The sequence below is a fragment of the Protopterus annectens genome, chromosome 8.part1 (genome assembly GCF_019279795.1).
Source record: "Protopterus annectens isolate FY-2018-M chromosome 8.part1, PAN1.0, whole genome shotgun sequence".
NCBI lineage: Eukaryota > Metazoa > Chordata > Ceratodontiformes > Protopteridae > Protopterus > Protopterus annectens.
The window spans coordinates 136,476,422-136,493,668 of NC_056742.1; the positions used below are offsets into that span (position 1 = coordinate 136,476,422).

The following is a 17,247-nucleotide window of genomic DNA, read 5'->3' on the forward strand; positions in this document are numbered from 1 at the left end:
TGCCTCAGTCTGTGAGAGGATTTGCAGTAGTCACAATATTGTGAATTCTGCCCCAGGATTTGCACTTCAGTACTTTTTGTACTGTATATACCTGCTTAAAGTTGCAACCAGTGCCTGTTTACCTTGCTACCATTTTTACCCTGTTCCACCCCTGGCCCACCCCCAAAGAGGTATTAAGCCAAAAGTGTCTAAAATTCTAACCACTGGACTACAGCTCCAGTTTGAATCCACCCCCCCCCTTCTCTTGTAAAAGTCTTGTGTCTCTGGCTTACATCCCTTAAAGCAATCTAACTTTCAAACTTCCTCCCCTCTTTCATTGCTATTGTCTGTTGTGTAACCTACTAAAGTACTTTACCACCCATTGCTTTCCATATATCCATAATATTAAGTGCCCAGCCAGAAAACCAGTAATGCACTTAAGTAAACCTCCCTTACAACAACCAGAGCTCCCATATGCTTGGCGTCCTTGCCATACTCGGGGAAGGTCCAAAATTAATCCTATTGTATGCTTGGCAGATAAGAAATTTATTTTATTACTTTGCACTTCAGTTAACTGTTTAAAGTGCTACTGCTTTACCTTTGTTTTGTTTGTTGATTTTTGCCTTTAAATCAATCTAAAGGTCCCCAGTACTTGAAATTGCCCTATCAAGGTAGATTATGGTGATCTGTTGTAGCATTACACTTGTAAAAACAAGAAAAAAAAAAAAAGACTGCTTGCATCAGAAGTTAGCATTGCCCTATACAGACAAACACCCAGAAAACAAATTTCATCTAGAAAAACTTCCCTTAGAAGTGTAACTTAGTGCGGTAAAAACAAAGCAACCGTGTAGAGACAAGCTAGTTTGCACATTAAACAGCACTACTATCAAATCTTAGCACAATCTAACCTCGTCTAGTGCCAAACCCCACAGACCACCCAAGCAGATTGCTGTATAACCCAGTCCATGACCTACAGTAGCACACCCAAATTAAGTCTGGAAAACATGGATATTTAATTTCCAAATGTCTTTCTAGCCAGCTTGGTAGATATGGGCATCCTGAGACAATGTAGTAATTGTCTCATGCCCAATCGTTAAAGAAACGAGCACAGTAAGAGAAAGATGCACATGCACTATTTCAATGGAGGCAAAAAATCTCATACACAAAAGATGGTCAAAAACTCACACACTACATCCATCACATATACAGACCAACTTATGCTGATGCACTAAAAATCAATCTTCCCAAACCTCAAAGACCTCCTAAGCCTATAAGGGGGGGCTTGCCCCCCTGCTTATAGGAAGGGTAGGTGTATGCATTTGTTTTGTTGCGTTTGTGTGTGTTATTTTGGTTTGTTGTCGTGTCGGGAGGTAGGTGTATTTGTGTGGTGTAGTGTTTTTTTGACAGTCGCAGTTTTGAATTTCGCGGTTTTGGGGTTTTGAGTTTGTGAGTTTTCGGCTTTATAGTCTCAAGATACTGAAATTCGATATTTCAGTATTATAAAGTGAATCATATTATATATATTTATATATATATATATATATATATATATATATATATATATATACATACATATATACACACACACACACACACACACAGATACACACATATATACATATATGTGTGTATGCATATAGACACACACAGACAAATACATATAAACAGCAAAGAATATATCAAACTGGTAAGAACTTACATTTTAAAAGTGTTTCAAAATAGAATGCATCACAATTTAATGCAAGTTTTAAAAGGTCTAAAAACAGAAATGTACATCCAAGACTCTTATTCCGCAATATCCCCAAAACATTTAATTTGTCTACATGACAGGTCATTTCAAGAAGAAATGCCTCCTAATTCACTCTCTGACTTACATTAGGATCAAGGGTTTCTTCATCAGCTCCATACGGCCCATCAGTGATCTTGTCAGATGCTGCCTCCTGCACCTTGACATGCTGGTCTTTGACCTTGGCTTCTTTTTCAGCAGCTTTCTTTTCAGCCTTTAGACGCCTCTTGAGCTCACTGTCCAAAGCAGCAAAAAAAAAAAAAAAAAAAATTGCAACTCAAATAAACCAATAAATTTAGCATACAATCAGAAATTTATACAGCTTGAAAATGATGGCATTCAAATGTACTTTGTTATACCCAGCAAGCCTAAGCCTAAAACCCACAAACTCCATTTAAACATGGACAAGTAGACACCTGTGTTTAGTAACCATATCACAGGAATATAATCTGCAAGTGTCAAGATAACTAAACAGCACACTGCAAGCCACATCTGTTTTAGTATTTTTGTTTATTAAACTGGGAAGGAAAACAACTCATTTGATCCTTTCATTGACCTAGTTTAATTGCACAGAAAAAAAAAATCAACACCATTACAGCTATGGCCTTAAATGAAGGCCATCAACACATACAACGTAACATTACAATCATAATTAGATACATGTAAAAGCATTAAACTAAACACATACCACTATTTCTGTCATACACTTCTAGCAAGGGAGGAAAATTAATTTTGACCAGTTGGTACAATATGGTTACAATACTGCCAACAAGGGTAGGGGCAGATTGCTACTAAACAATACAGTGCTTTTTAACACCTCTAATGAATTATCACTTGTGACACAGACAAACTTACATTTATATAAAAGTAACCAAACAATATTAACAAGTTCACATTTACAAACACTATAGAATATATACAGCGGAGATAAAAAGTTTACACACCCCTGTTAAAATGCCAGGTTTTTGTGATACATCACTTCAAAACTTTTCAAAACTTTTCCCACGTTTAATGTGACCTGTACAATTCAATTGAAAAACTAACAAATCTGTTGGGGGAAAAATATTAAACGAGCAATAAGCTGGTTGGATAAGTGTGCACACCCTTAAACTAATACTTTGTTGAAGCACCTTTTGATTTAATTACAGCATTCTGTCTTCTTGGGGGCACACCTGCCATCAACTACAGAGACTCCGATTAACCCCAAATAAAGTTCAGCTGTCCTAGTAGGATTTTCCTGACATTTACTCAGTTGCCCACTACAGCAAAAGCCAGGGTTCACAGACAGCTTAGAAAGCATCAAAGGGATCTCATTGTTGAAAGGTATCGGTCAGGAGAAGGGTACAAAAAATTTCCACAGCATTGGATATACCATGAAACACAGTGGGTAGGAGTCTATCAGCATGGCAGATATTGACTTGGGAATATCTGCCCACTCTTAAATTTATTTTGATTTTACAGTTTGTTTACTGAGATAGCCCATTGGGCCAAGATGCCCATTTTCAATGGAGTCCCAGGGAGAAAAGCTCCATGAACAAAATAATATAAAGACAATGCATTTACATTTATGTAATACTACTAAAGAATGATGATATTACACAACATGACAAAATAATTCAAGATTGCAGTGAAAATACAGTCAGAAAAGCAAAAGGTAAAATTACACACACACACACACACACACACACACACACACACACACACACACACACACACACACACACAAAATTAAAATAATAAAAATCCATTGGTGCATATTCCTGTTAGATTTGTTACAATGTGAAATAACACAGGGTTGACATTACAGTTTTACGTGAAATCTTAGCAGAGTTAAAGTAGGATAGGGGGCAAGAGATGTCAATAGTTGAATGTAAGATGGCTGGGACAATAAGAAGAAAAAGCAGAGCAAGAGTAGGAGTAAATGAGACAAATGAAGATGGTCGTATTCAGAGAAGCTCAGTATGATGGAGAAGATAGAAGTAAAGGAGTGTGAGAAAAGAGGCAAGTCATGTTGGGATGAGAGCAGGAACATTCCCAGAGGGTTTTGAGATAGGAATGAAGCAGGGTCTTAAAGGTAGAGTGGTTGTCTGTAGTACGAATAAGAGGTGGGAGGAGTTCCAGAGTTGAGCTAGGGAAAAGGATAGTAGGCGTTTGCCTGGAGGACGAGCAGGCTTGTGCAGTTCAAGCAAATTCTGGTTAGTGGATCTTAGAAGTCTGTTGGGTAGGTACATTTTGAAGGAGGAGGCAAGGGAGGGGCAGATGGAGGGATTAAAGAGGAGTTTATGGGCATGAGTAAGTTGAATGTAGGTAAGATGGTTGGGAAGTTCGAGGCAATTTAGTTTATATAGGGCATTGCAGTGGTGGGAGGTGGATTTATGACCGGTAGCAAACTTCTGCTTAGGGCATAGTATAAAAATACCTACGAAAACACTTCAGGCAAAAATCCTAAATCTATAGACTTTGTTACATATTCAGGAGCCATACATATGTACTCTCATTGTTTCTTTGTGAAACTGCACATCTACTATCTCTTCCCAACGTTTTCTGACCTCTTGCGATGGATTCCAACAGTTATTGTGCAACATTTTGTAGGCCTACTAATTAAAAAAAAAAAAAAAAAAAAAAAAAGAAAACAGCAGCTTCTGTTCTAGATTCAATTAAACTCAAACCAGTTCAAGTCCTTCACTTAGGATTCCCCTATCCCTTTCTATTTGTATATAGTCTGGTATCAATCCCAGATAGGGTAGGCACTCACTAGCCTGCAATCCAAATGTCTTCTTGGCCTCTTTCCATTCTACTACCATTCCTTCTGTATTTGTTCCCTATACTTTGGCTCCTTTGTCAGCTTCCACCTCCTCTTATCTATTCTTTGTACCCTTAACTGCAGACATCCCTATAGGAAGAATCTCTTTTTCTCCATTCCCCGTTGACTTGGTTCCGAGTATACTTTCTGCTACTTTATGAACAAACAGTTTGTATGATTATTCTTAAGGATCTGCATCCTAAACCCCATTTCCTTATTTCTTGACTTGCCCACCTGTTTCATCATCACCCCTTTCCACTATGAATTATACCTTTCTGCTTATGTTACGAATAAAGAGCTTTAACCATGTAGCTCTAAAATATCCCTTCAAAACAAGTAATCCCAATTCCTTCTTGTTCTATTTGGGGGGGGGGTCACCTTATCCCACTTGACTCTTGGCCTCTCTTCCCATTCCCAAATAAAATCATTCAACTTTTTATTAACTACTATTCACAAAAACTAAAGGGACTAAAACATTTTATTGGTTGTATTTTGCTATCCATATCCAAAGGCAATAGCGTTCATTTTCTCAGTTTTTGTATTACTTTTGGTTTAGTATCTGCCCACAAATCCTTAATGCCATAACCAAATGCTTTTTAATCCATACAGCTAAATACTTCATTTTATCATGCCCCCATAAATATTGGTATTGTTGGACCCACTTAATTTGTGGGTACATAATACAGCTAAAGCCTGTGTTTTATCTTCATTTTGTCTCAGAATATTCCATGACACGGAGATGTCCTTTTCTGGTTCTATCACATACAAAATAATATCTGCAAATAAAATTAGAAGTTATGTACTCACCATAATGTTCCATCTGAGTAGGTGTATTCATTTGTCTGCAACCTGTGGGTTATGGATCCGATATCGGATCCGAACCGGCATGGTTTTCCAGCTATGGATCCAAGCTCTCAGCTCCTCCCCTCACCCATAATGCCCTGCTCTACCCTCATGACCTCAGATCGAGTTTGCCAAAGCAACAACACCCTAAAAAGGGTAACATAGAATATGCAGGAAACTGATAGGCCAGGGGGATAGGAGGGCGGGATGGTTGCAGACAAATGAATACACCTACTCAGATGGAACGTTATGGTGAGTACATAACTTCTAAATCTGAAGTAGGATATTCATTTGTCTGCAACCTGTGGGACAGAGTCCCCAGCTACCTGAATCTTGGGCGGCCATCATGGAAGGATATTCCGAGCACCATGAGCCAAAGGATGCTCTACCCCTAGATGCAAGATCCAACTTATAGTGGGAAATAAACGTATGAGATGAAGCCCACGTGGCTGCTGCACAAATATCATCTAGAGAAATCCTAGCCTTGAAGGCTGCCGAGGTAGATACTGACCGGGTTGAATGGGCATGAACACCCTCCGGTGCGGGCCTTCCTGAAGCTTGATAAGCCAATAAAATGCACTGTGAAATCCAGCGGGACAGAGAAACTTTAGAGATTGGCTTGCCCAAATTGAATTTTGCAAAGGAAATAAACAGCTGGTCGGACTGCCTATGACCAGCTGTCCTGTTCAGATAAAATCTAAGTTGCCTGTGAACATCTAGTGAATGTAGCTTATATTCACCTTTGTTTTCATATTTAGGGAAGAAAACAGGGAGGTTAATGGATTGATTGATGTTTGCTTCAGAAGCGATTTTAGGAAGAAAGGACGGGTTGGTCCTGAGGGAGACACGGTCCGGATGAAATACCAAGTAAGGAGGTTTAGCTGATAATGCTTGAAGTTCAGAAACTCTCTTGGCTGATGTAATGGCTACCAAAAGGCTGTCTTGTAGGACAAGAATTTGAGATCCACCGTAGCCGCTGGCTCGAAAGGAGGCGGTCAAGGCCTGTAGGACCAGAGAAAGGTCCCAAGGAGGAACTGCTTGTTTTATAGGGGCCTGAGAAGAAAAGTACCTTTAAGAAAAATTTTACACAATTTGGCTGACATAAGAGGATTAGAGTCATGGCCAATGTGATAGTGAGAAATTGCCGCCAGTTGTACTTTGACTGTGGAACTGCTGGCACCATCGTTAAAGAGAGTGGTTAGAAAGTCAAGCACTAAAGGGAGAGGAACCGTGAAGGGATTCAGGTCTTGCCGCTCCGCCCACAAGAGAAACGTTTCCACTTGCTTCGTAAACCTTTCTAGTGGATGGTTTATGAGCCGCCACCAAAATTGCCTTTACCGGTGATGAAATACCTTTAGTCCTTATCAAGAGTGGAACTGGAGCAGCCAAGCGGTCAGCTTCAGGTTGTCCAGATTCGGAGGAGGAATGCAGGATGGATGGGATATCAGATCCGGGATGGGATCTAGAATCCAAGGAGGATTCACCGAGTGAGACCTTAGGAAGGGGAACCAGATCTGTCGAGGCCAGAATGGAGCAATGAGAATCATTCTGCAACCCACCCGAGAGGCTTTCTGAAGAACTTGGAGCATCAGAGGCAAGGGTGGATAGGCATACAGAAGACCGGGTGGCCAAGCATGCACCAGAGCGTCTCTTGGGGTACCTCCGGGAGGAGGTATTAGAGCGAAAAAACTGTTGCACTTGGTGTTTGAGGGAGAAGCAAAAAGATCGCATGAAGGGGTTCCCCACCGTGCGAATATGCGTTCGCTACTTGACAATTGAGAGACCACTCGTAAGGGGTCAGAATGGTGCGACTGAGCTTGTCCGCTAGGATGTTGGACCGACCTGGAATGTGCGTTGCTATTAGAAAGCGATTGGTGGAGATTGCCCATTCCCAAACTCTCATGGCCTCGACAAAGAGGGTAAGACCTTGTTCCCCTTGCTTGTTGATGTACCAGACAACAGACATGTTGTCCGATTGAATCGCAATTGTTCCCAAGGGAAGAAAGTCCTGAAGTGCTAGCAACGCTAAGAGCACTGCTCTCATCTCTAGAACATTGATATGCAGTAAGGTCTCTGAATCGTTCCACGTGCCTTGGACGGTCCGGCCCAAAGTGCCCCCACCCGAGGCGAGGCGTCCGTGGTCACCGTGGCGAGAGGGGAGAAGCACAAAATGGGCGGCCTTTGTGGAGATCCGGGAGTGGAGCCACCACAAGAGGGACCGCTTGCAAGCCTTGCTGATCGCTATGGGATGATGCATGGGGAGAGCAAGGTATGACCACTGTACTAAGAGCGTCCACTGTAGAATGCATATTGAGCCTGGCAAGAGGAAGAAGTGCTATAGCCGATGCCATGGACCCTAGAGCCCTCAGGACCAACTCCGCTGGAACAGAACTTGAATGGAGAATGGCCCGCACCTGGAGCTGCAGATTTAGAACTCTGTCCGCAGTGAGGAAGGCTCGTAAACTCCTTGTGTCTAGCCTGGCCCCTATAAAATCTAAGAGCTGTGTGGGCCAGGTTGGACTTCTTTGTATTTATTGTGATGCCCAGAAAGGAGCAAGATGGAGAAAGGAGTCTCGCCAATAGAAGTAGATGCCTTGTTGGGGCGGTAAGAAGCCAGTCGTCCAGGTAGGGAAAGACCTGCACCCCTGAAGCCTCAGGTGGGCCGCTACCACTGCTAATACTTTGGTGAACACCCTGGGGCTGTGGTGAGACCAAAGGGAAGGACCCGAACTGGTAGTGACTGGCTCCCAGCCGAAGCGGAGAAACCTCCTGAGCGCCTGTCCATCAGGATGTGGTAGTACGCGTCCTTGAGGTCTATCGAGCACATCCAGTGATTTTCTCCCAGAAGGGGAGAATAGACTGCAGAGTGACCATTGAATTTTTCTTTGGGGACTGCCAGATTCAAGAGAGAGAGGTCTAGGATTGGTCTTAGTTCCCCGTCTTTTTGGCACTAAAAGAATCTGGAGTAGAACCCTGATCCGATCTGGTCTGGGGAACGGGCTGGATGGCTCTTGTCTTTAGCAGATGGCCAATTTCTGCCAAAGCGGCCTCCCGTTGCCCGGGTGGGGCGTCTGCGAGGGACCTTAACTTTGGAAGGTGAAGGAAAGGAATGCGATATCCCTGGATATGATTTGGAGAACCCAGCGGTCCGATGTTATGGACTCCCATGCCGCTAGGTGCCCAAAACGTCCCCGACTGCCTCCAGAGTAGAGCAGTTGGGCAACCCTCAGGGTTGCTGCGGGCCGTTCAGAGAAAGGTTCCCTGGACCCGAAGTTTCTGGGAGCCCCTCTGCCTCTAGGGCGGCGTCCTCCCTGTCCTCCTCTGCCACGGAAGGACTGGTTGTCCGGAGCAGGCTGGGACTGCTGCGACTTCCGGAACCACATCTTCTTCTGACCCTTTTGGTTCCTAGAATAGGGCCTCTGGGGTGCAGAGAAGCGGATTCCGACGGCAGACAGCGTCTTCCGTCCTTTCGCTCTGGGTCAACGCCTCGCGAACGGTCTTGCCAAACAGAGCAGAACCATCAAAGGCGTTGCAAACGACGCTTTGAAGGGCTCAGAAAAATCGCAGTGACGGAGCCAGGCCTGACGTCTAGTGACCAGTCCTGTGCCCGCAGCTCTAGCAGCGCCTTCCGTTGCATGGGAGAGTAGCCGCATAGAAGTATTTGTAACTGACCTAAGAGTGGCCATGGTGGAGTGCAGAACTCTGTCCTCCTCCGAAATGGACTCAGGGGGGGATGCAGCGTATTCCTTAATAAGATCTCGCTGCATCCTAATGACATGTGCCAAATAGTTCAGCGCCCTCACCGAGAAGGTCGCCGAACTGAACATCCGCTTCCCCAAGCGGTCCATCATCCGAGACTCCTTGCTCGGTGGGTGGACTGAGGGACTCTCCTGAGCCAGTTCCCTCTTTGTGGCCGCCGTCAACATGGCATCTACCGGAGGCCCCTTACTCCAATGGGCCCGGTCGGATGGCGGACTAAGGATCCTATCCGGTCTTTTGGGAATTGGCTCCACGGTGTCCGGTTCCTTCCACGCCCTGGTGGTAATAAGGTCCACCAGGGGGTCGGCAGGGGGGGACACCCAAGAGGTAGACGGGCCCGTTTCAAATGCCTCCAAGAACACGGACTCGTCCGAGGAAGACTTGGGGGCAGACCACCCCCCCCTTATACGGAGCATTTCCATGATGTCTCCAAAGGAGACATCCTCGGGGGGTGACCGTGGGGAGCCTTCCCCTTCCTCCAAGTCCGTGTCTTCTGTGAGAGACTCGGGGGAGTCAATGTGCCTCCTTTTGCACGTATGCTTGCGAGGGACCTCCTCTGGGGGGCTGTCAGAGGAGTCCTCGCAAGCAGCAATTTGCTCCATAGGAGCAACTTGGGGCACAGAAACGGGCTGTCCCAGGGGCCGGATGGTGGAAGCCTGGCCCAGTGCAGAGGGAGCGCGGGACGGAGCGGAAGCAAGTGCCGGGCGTCCGGAGACCCTCAACAGAGCCCTCTCCACTACATCAAAAGCCGAAGGGGAGGCGACCTGGACCAAAGGATCCGACAATGGGCTCCCCGTCGGATCCGAGTGGACGAGCCGGCGCGCGCCGGATCCGAAGCGACAGTACGCTCCGACACAGGGCGCCGAAGGAGCACTGATCCCCGGATCCGAGGCTCGGATCCAGGCTCCGAGGTCGGATCCGACGCACTCGAGGGCAGGGTCGGATCCGGTACCAAGTACTATCGGCGCCGACCCACCCCTCAAGCTGCTCGGCTCCAGCTGCTCCGAACCCGGATAGCGGGTCGGAGAAGGAGCAATAGGCTTAAAAGGGTGTTGAGCTCCCGGAGGGGGGGGAGGCAAGAGCACTCCCATCTGCATCTGGGCCTGGATGAACCTTCTCATCATCCGGTCCAGATCAGCATCAGAAAGGCTATGTGTAGATCTCGACGAGGCTACCGAGGTAGGCCTGGAGTGCCTCCTCGATAGCCTCGACGGAGATCGGGTCTCCTCCTCCTCAGGACCCGGTGAAAAGCACACAGGGGACCGGAGCCGAGAAGGAGGAGACCGAACCGACAACGGAGCCGGGGGAGAAGCCCGCTTGGCTGGCGGGGCCGAAACAGAGGTCTCGGCCCGCTTGTGGTGCTTCTCCCTCCGGTCCTTTTTACTAGCGTCCCTCTCCTCTCCAGAAACGGGAGGTTGAGTCCCAGGAGCAGGAGGGGGTGCCACAGGGGGAACAACCGTAGCCACAGTTGTTCCCGAAGGAGCGGAGGCCGGAGCCGAGTCTGGCGGTAAAAGACCCGCCAAGACAAGCTTGGACCTCCGCTCCCTCAGTGCCCTGGGGTTGAACCCTGCACAAATGGAACAACCAGATGTGAGGTGTTCAACCCCGAGACACTTAACACACCGAGTGTGGCCATCAGCCGGTGAGAGCTTATGGCCACACTCGGAGCATTTGGAGAAAATAGATTTAGGCTGATCAGCCATAATCTATAAAGCTACTAAAAGTAACTTAAACAAAAAGACACTCAGGCCCAACACACACACTCTACGCAACAGCGAGGGGAGGGAAAAAAAAAATTACTTAATTTAACTCAAAATAAAACTATCAAAGAGAGAAACCTAAACTTTCACACAGAATTACACAAAAAACTTAAAATTTTCTGTTTTAACAGGTAATAAATCACCACTTAGCTGAGAGCTATGAATGCAAATCCAGTCACCAGCGCGGCAAACGAGATCTGAGGTCATGAGGGTAGAGCAGGGCATTATGGGTGAGGGGAGGAGCTGAGAGCTTGGATCCATAGCTGGAAAACCATGCCGGTTCGGATCCGATATCGGATCCATAACCCACAGGTTGCAGACAAATGAATATCCTACTTCAGATCTAACTTTTCTTGAACACCATGCCAATTATATCCTTGAATTTTAGGGTCTATTTTATACATTTGAATGCTTAAATGTTCGAATCACTAAAGATCGAACTTTAGTGAGCAAACATTTAATGATCGAATATTTTAAAAAATTAAAAAAAAAACACAAACTAAACTAAAGGGTGTAAGCAGGGGGGCAAGCCTCCCTGCACCCCCCTCACATCCTGCTACTTAAATATACCAACTCCAAGATCGAGCTACAGTGTAGGAAATGGGAAACTTTCCATTTCAGCACTGTAGCACACGGAAGTGCAATCTCGGAGTTGGTATATTTAAGTAGTGGGGGGGTGCAGGGGGGGGCTTACCCCCCTGCTTACATCCTTTACTTTTTTTTGTAAATATTTTTAATATATTCAAACATTTAATTGTTAGATCACTAAAGTTCGATCTTTAGTGACTCGAACAATTAAGCGTTCGAATATATAAAATAGACCCAAATTTTAGAGTCCCTTATTTTCTTTGCCAATAGTTATAAATATGAAGCAAATAAGAGAGGAAAGAGGACACTCCTACCTGGTTTCTCTGTTCAGACACAACTTATCAGACAGGAACCTTCCCACTTGATTTTTGTCTCCAATTCTGCATAATGTGTCAGGAAATGTAAATGCTTCCATTGCCCTGTTCATCAAATCTCAGCTCACTTTGTCAAATGCTTTCTCGGCATCAAGACCTACCAATAACAGTGGTACTTTCTTACGTTCTACTTCATTGTTCTATTAATGTTGTCAAATGTTTATCTCCCCTTCACAAAACCACAATGGTCTTTAGGTATTACAGCCAACACAGCTTTTTTCCAAGATGTTAGTGGATCCCTTCCTTTTAAATACGGTTCTCAATAAAATGGGCATGTAGCTGTGGAATATAGCTGTGGAATATAATTTGTATTAAGTCCAGTTACTGTTCCTTGGGGAAGAATATACAAATTCTCAGAGTTCCCGCTACTGAATTTATAGCTTTCATACCAAATATTTTCATGAAGTTCTTCAGAAATCTATCCTTTTTTGTTACATTTCCCCTTCTAGGCCCACCAGATACATCCTTATTGTTGCAAGTTTAACTCAGTCCCCACCTACAAGTAATAATCAGCTTTCAACAGGAATACTTCTCCCAATGTTTTTAAGCTCCAAAACAGCAATTTTAGGTGGAATATAAATAGACGCCAGGGTAATCCTCACCCCTTACCACTAGACACTTACTGCTACAAATCTGCCATTATCCTTTTTTCATCTTCTGCAACTACTGGAGCTCCACTAGCAATTAATAAAATTACTCCTTTTCTTTTGTCCCTGGTATTCTGTGGAATATCCATCCTGAAATCCTCTCTCTGTCAAATTTACATGCTCACTTCTTTCCAAACATGTCTCCTGCAGCATTGCCATTGGTATTCTGCATTTCTTACGATAATAGTCTTTCCTTTTGGTCTATACTTGTGAAACCATCCACATTCCAATATAATATGGAAAGCATCACCATTACGAGAAGTCATTATCCCTACATATTACATATGGCAGCTTTTATAAATGTCTAATTCCAGCTTCTGTGATACACGCGCCCATTAATGCCTGGCAGATTACTCTTTTATACAGTTTTTTTTTCTTATAAGCACTGGAACCTACGCCACATTGTATAAGACTTTTTTTTTTAATAAAAACCCTCAAACAAAAAAAAAAAACACCCCCAAACCTTTTAACATAATACAAACGCACAACTATGTACATCTTTAAATAAAGTTTAACCCTCCTAAGTAACATTTGTGCTACACAGATAGCTATTATCACACTTAAGATGCATGTTATTGCCTTTATTAGATTAAGCCAAGGGCATCTTAATCCAGACATTCAACTATGCAAGAGAGAAAAATCAGCTCTGCACATACTATGATTTGTGTACTTTTGCACCCCATCTCCCACCTCAACACCACAAAATTAAATATTTGGACTGCAGGTTAGAGATTGCCTTCACTATCAAGGATTGATATCAGAGTACAGACCATGAGAAAAAAAATGTGTGTGTGTGGGGGGTCCTAAACAAAAGACCAGCACTGGCAGAATTTTAGTAGAATCTAAAACAGAAGCTGCTATTAAAAACGGAATAATTAGTAGAGCATATACAACATTGCATGACAACTACAAGAATCAGGGGAGGCTAGAAAGGATTGGGAAGAGAGACTGGACAAGCAATTCATAAAGAAACAAGGAGGATATATGTACGTCTCCCAAATACACAACAAAATCTAGAAGATTTAGGATTTTTCCTTGGAAATGTTTACATAGGTATTTTTACACCAAAAGTAGACCCCAGATAATTTTTCCTCAGGTAGACCACAAATGTTATAGGTGTGATGGAGAAGAGAGAGGAAAAGTACAGTTTTGTACCTACCATAAATGTAGATGTTCGAAGATCCACATTGCTGCAGTCCTAACACTTGGGTAGTCCGCTGTCCTTGGTCGGCCCGAATATCAAAGTATAAGGCTGACGTCGGTCAGGGCGCATTTGACTGACGTCAGGACGTCAGGGTACAAATGCGCATGACCGACGTCATATCCTCAGTCTTTTCTTGCCCCAGATGTCAGAAGACCCTAAAAATAAAGGTCAAAACCAAAAGACAGCAAACAACCAACCAACCACCCCTGCACTAACTATATGTACAATATATATACAATATACACAAAATGTACAACCCAACCCACACAACCGCCTCTAACTACAGAGGGGAAGGAGGAGGGATTGGACTGCAGCAATGTGGATCTTCGAACATCTACATTTATGGTAGGTACAAAACTGTACTATGTTCTTCATCTCACATTGCTGCAGTCCTAACACTTGGGTAGAATCCCAAAGCAGGGGTAAGGGAAGATGGCTAACTACAAGGAAGCAGGAGCTGCCAAAATGCCCTGCAAAACAGCAGTGGCAAAACCAGCCCTGGACTTAGAGTAAAGGGGCAGGTGATAATGCCTAGAGAAAGTATGTACAGAACTCCAAGTAGCTGCCTCCAAAATATCCTTGGTTGCCACTCCCCTCAAAAAAGCTGTTGAAGTGGCAGTAGCCCTAGTGGAATGAGGCCTAATCCCAGCTGGAATCTCCTTGCCATGATGGGAATAACAGAAAGCAATGCAAAACCCAATCCACTTAGAAATAGTTTGTTTTGATACAGGCTTGCCCTGAGAACTCAAGGCAAAAGAAACAAACAACTGCTGAGACTGCCTGAACCCTTTAGTTCTGTCCAAATAATAACGCAACTGCCTGTGGACATCTAAAGTGTGCAAAATCTTTTCCCTTTATTTTGGGGATTTGCATAAAAAGTAGGCAAATGAATAGTTTGGATTAAAGCCACACTAGAAACCACCTTAGGCATAAAGGAAGGATTAGTACGTAATGATACCCTATCCTTATGGAAAATCAAGAAAGGCTCAACTGCCATAAGGGCCTGTAATTCAGAAACCCTTCTTGCAGAGGTAATGGCCAACAAAAAAGCAGTCTTCCAAGATAAATATTTCAACTCAGCAGTAGCTGCAGGCTCAAAAGGTTGTAGAGTGAGTTTCTCCAACACAAAATTGAGATCCCAAGCAGGAGTAGGAGCTCTTCGTGGGGGTCTTATATTCTTTGCCCCTCTAAGAAATTGCTTGAACAAAGGATGAGAAAACAATGGTGGGTTTGCAATCATAGTGAGCTGAAATTGCTGCAGCATGAACTTTAATAGAAGAGAAAGACAAACCTTTGTCCAGTAACTCAGTAAGATATTGAAGAGCCACACTCAAATTAGGCTCAGAAACATCAAAATCTTTTGCTGCACTCCAAAACAAAAATCTCTTCCATTTGTCTGCGTACACTTTCCTTGTACTAGGCCTCCTAGCTTCCAAAATAACATTCAAAACTTGCTGAGGAAGTGGAGGCCCACTTTGGTTCAAAACAGAATATGCCAGGCTGTTAGGTGCAGAGAGTGAAGCTTGACATTTAGCAAATGGCTGTCCTCCTGACAACAGGTGTGGAATCAAGGCAAAGGCCATGGAGGCTTCCGTACCAGACTTCTCAGTAATGGGTACCAGTGTTGTCGAGGCCAATCCGGAGCTATTAAAATCATCCTTGGCTTGTCCTGTCTGACCTTTAGAAGTACCTTTGGGAGGAGAGGCAGAGGTGGAAAGGCATATACATGAAGATTGCTCCAATTGAAAGAAAGAGCATCCACTTTCCAAGCTGTGGGATGAAACCTTTTTGTGCAAAACTTTGGCAGCTGATGGTTTAGTGGAGTAGCGAACAGATCTATGTCTGGAGTTCCCCATGACACTGTCAATTTCTGAAATACATGAGGATCCAATTTCCACTCGTGGGGATCCATAATTGCCTGCTCAACACATCTGCTAAGGAGTTCTGTGCTCCTGGCAGAAACCTTGCCTGAAGATTGAGCTGTAAACTGAGAGCAGTCTCCCACAAAATCATTGCTTGCCTGCATAGAGGATAAGAATGCGTTCCCCCTTGCTTGTTGATGTACCACATGACAGTTGTGTTGTCTGTTAGAATCAACACCTGCCCTGGAAGAAGCAATTCCTTGAAAGCAATTAATGCAAACTGGACTGCTAACATCTCCTTCATGTTGATATGTAGATGTTGTAGTCTGACAGGCCACTTGTTTTGTATCCACTTTCCATTTAGATGAGCTCCCCAAGCTTTGTCTGAGGCATCTGTCGTTAAAATCTGACTCGCCTCTGGCCGGGTCACAGAGAGTCCCTTGTTTAGGTGACATTCCTGAGCCCACCACAAAAATTCCTTTTGAATGCAAGGTATTATTTGAATGACAGTGTCTAGATCCTGGCAGTGCTGTGTCCATACATTTTTGAGATACCATTGTAGCTTCCTCATATGCAGTTTGGCATTGGGAAGCACCAGAATACAAGATGCCATGAACCCTAAGGCTTGAAGGACTGTCCTTGCAGTCAGCCCGGACTGATGAGATAGTTGATGGAAGTAAAGGGATAGACTCCTTTGTTTGTCCGGGGTTAAAAAGGCCATCTGGGATGCTGTATTCAGTCTCACACCCAGAAAGCACATGTCTTGAGAGGGTACTAGACTGGACTTTATTTCGTTCACAGAATACCCTAGGCATCTTAGCACTGCTATCACATAATCCAAATGATGAAGAAGCTCTTCTCTTCCTTGAGCCAGAATTAGGCAGTCGTCCAAATAAGGATAGATCTGTATTCCTTTTTGTCTGAAGAAAGCTATCACTGGAGGAGAACTTTCGTGAACACTCTGGGCGCAGTAGATAAGCCAAAGGGCAATGCAGAGAACTGATAGTGAGAAGTCCCAGCTCGAAAACGCAGATACTTCCTGCAACTTAATCTGATAGGAACATGAAGGTAAGCCTCCTTGAGATCCAAAGTTACCATCCGATGATCTTTGCCCAGCAGAGGTAAAAGCTGCTGCAACGTCAACATTTTGAACTTGGGAATGTCCAGATAAGTGTTGAGGATAGATAAATCCAAAATTGGTCTCCACGTGTTCCCCTTCTTTGGTACTAGGAACAGGCGAGAATAAAATCCTAGGCCCACTTCTGGCAGAGGGACCGGCTGTATGGCCCCTAGTTGGAGCAACAGAGAAACCTGTTTGTGAGCTTCTAGTCTTTGTGGAGGAGGAACGTCTGGCATGCCTTTGAAAGGAGGCAAGGTATGGAAATAAAACCTGTAGCCGTGGTGAATGATATCCAATACCCATCTGTCCTGGGTAATTAAACTCCAATTTTCTTTGAAAAGTGCCAACCTTCCTCCCAAAGGTGCTGCCAGACGAGCAGGCTCTGGCAGCTGAAAAGGTAGGTCATTGGGTCTGCTGACGAAAGGACTGACCCCTGCCCTCACCCGAAGCCTGTGCAGGAGAACTCCCTGTTCTAGGCCTGAAAGAACCCTGGGCTCTGCCCTTACCACGTCTAGATCTACC

At 44.3% G+C, this 17,247-nt stretch overlaps 1 protein-coding gene across 4 annotated transcripts in view; it reads right to left on the reverse strand.

Annotated features, from left to right (window-relative positions):
* Positions 1-17,247, reverse strand: part of KARS1 (lysyl-tRNA synthetase 1) — a 580,608-nt gene that overhangs the window by 497,384 nt on the left and 65,977 nt on the right. For all 4 annotated transcript variants that reach the window (XM_044081774.1, XM_044081775.1, XM_044081776.1 and 1 more), the window contains one exon: positions 1,854-2,001. In XM_044081774.1, the coding sequence (XP_043937709.1) occupies positions 1,854-2,001 (148 nt within the window). The remainder of the gene's footprint in view (positions 1-1,853; positions 2,002-17,247) is intronic.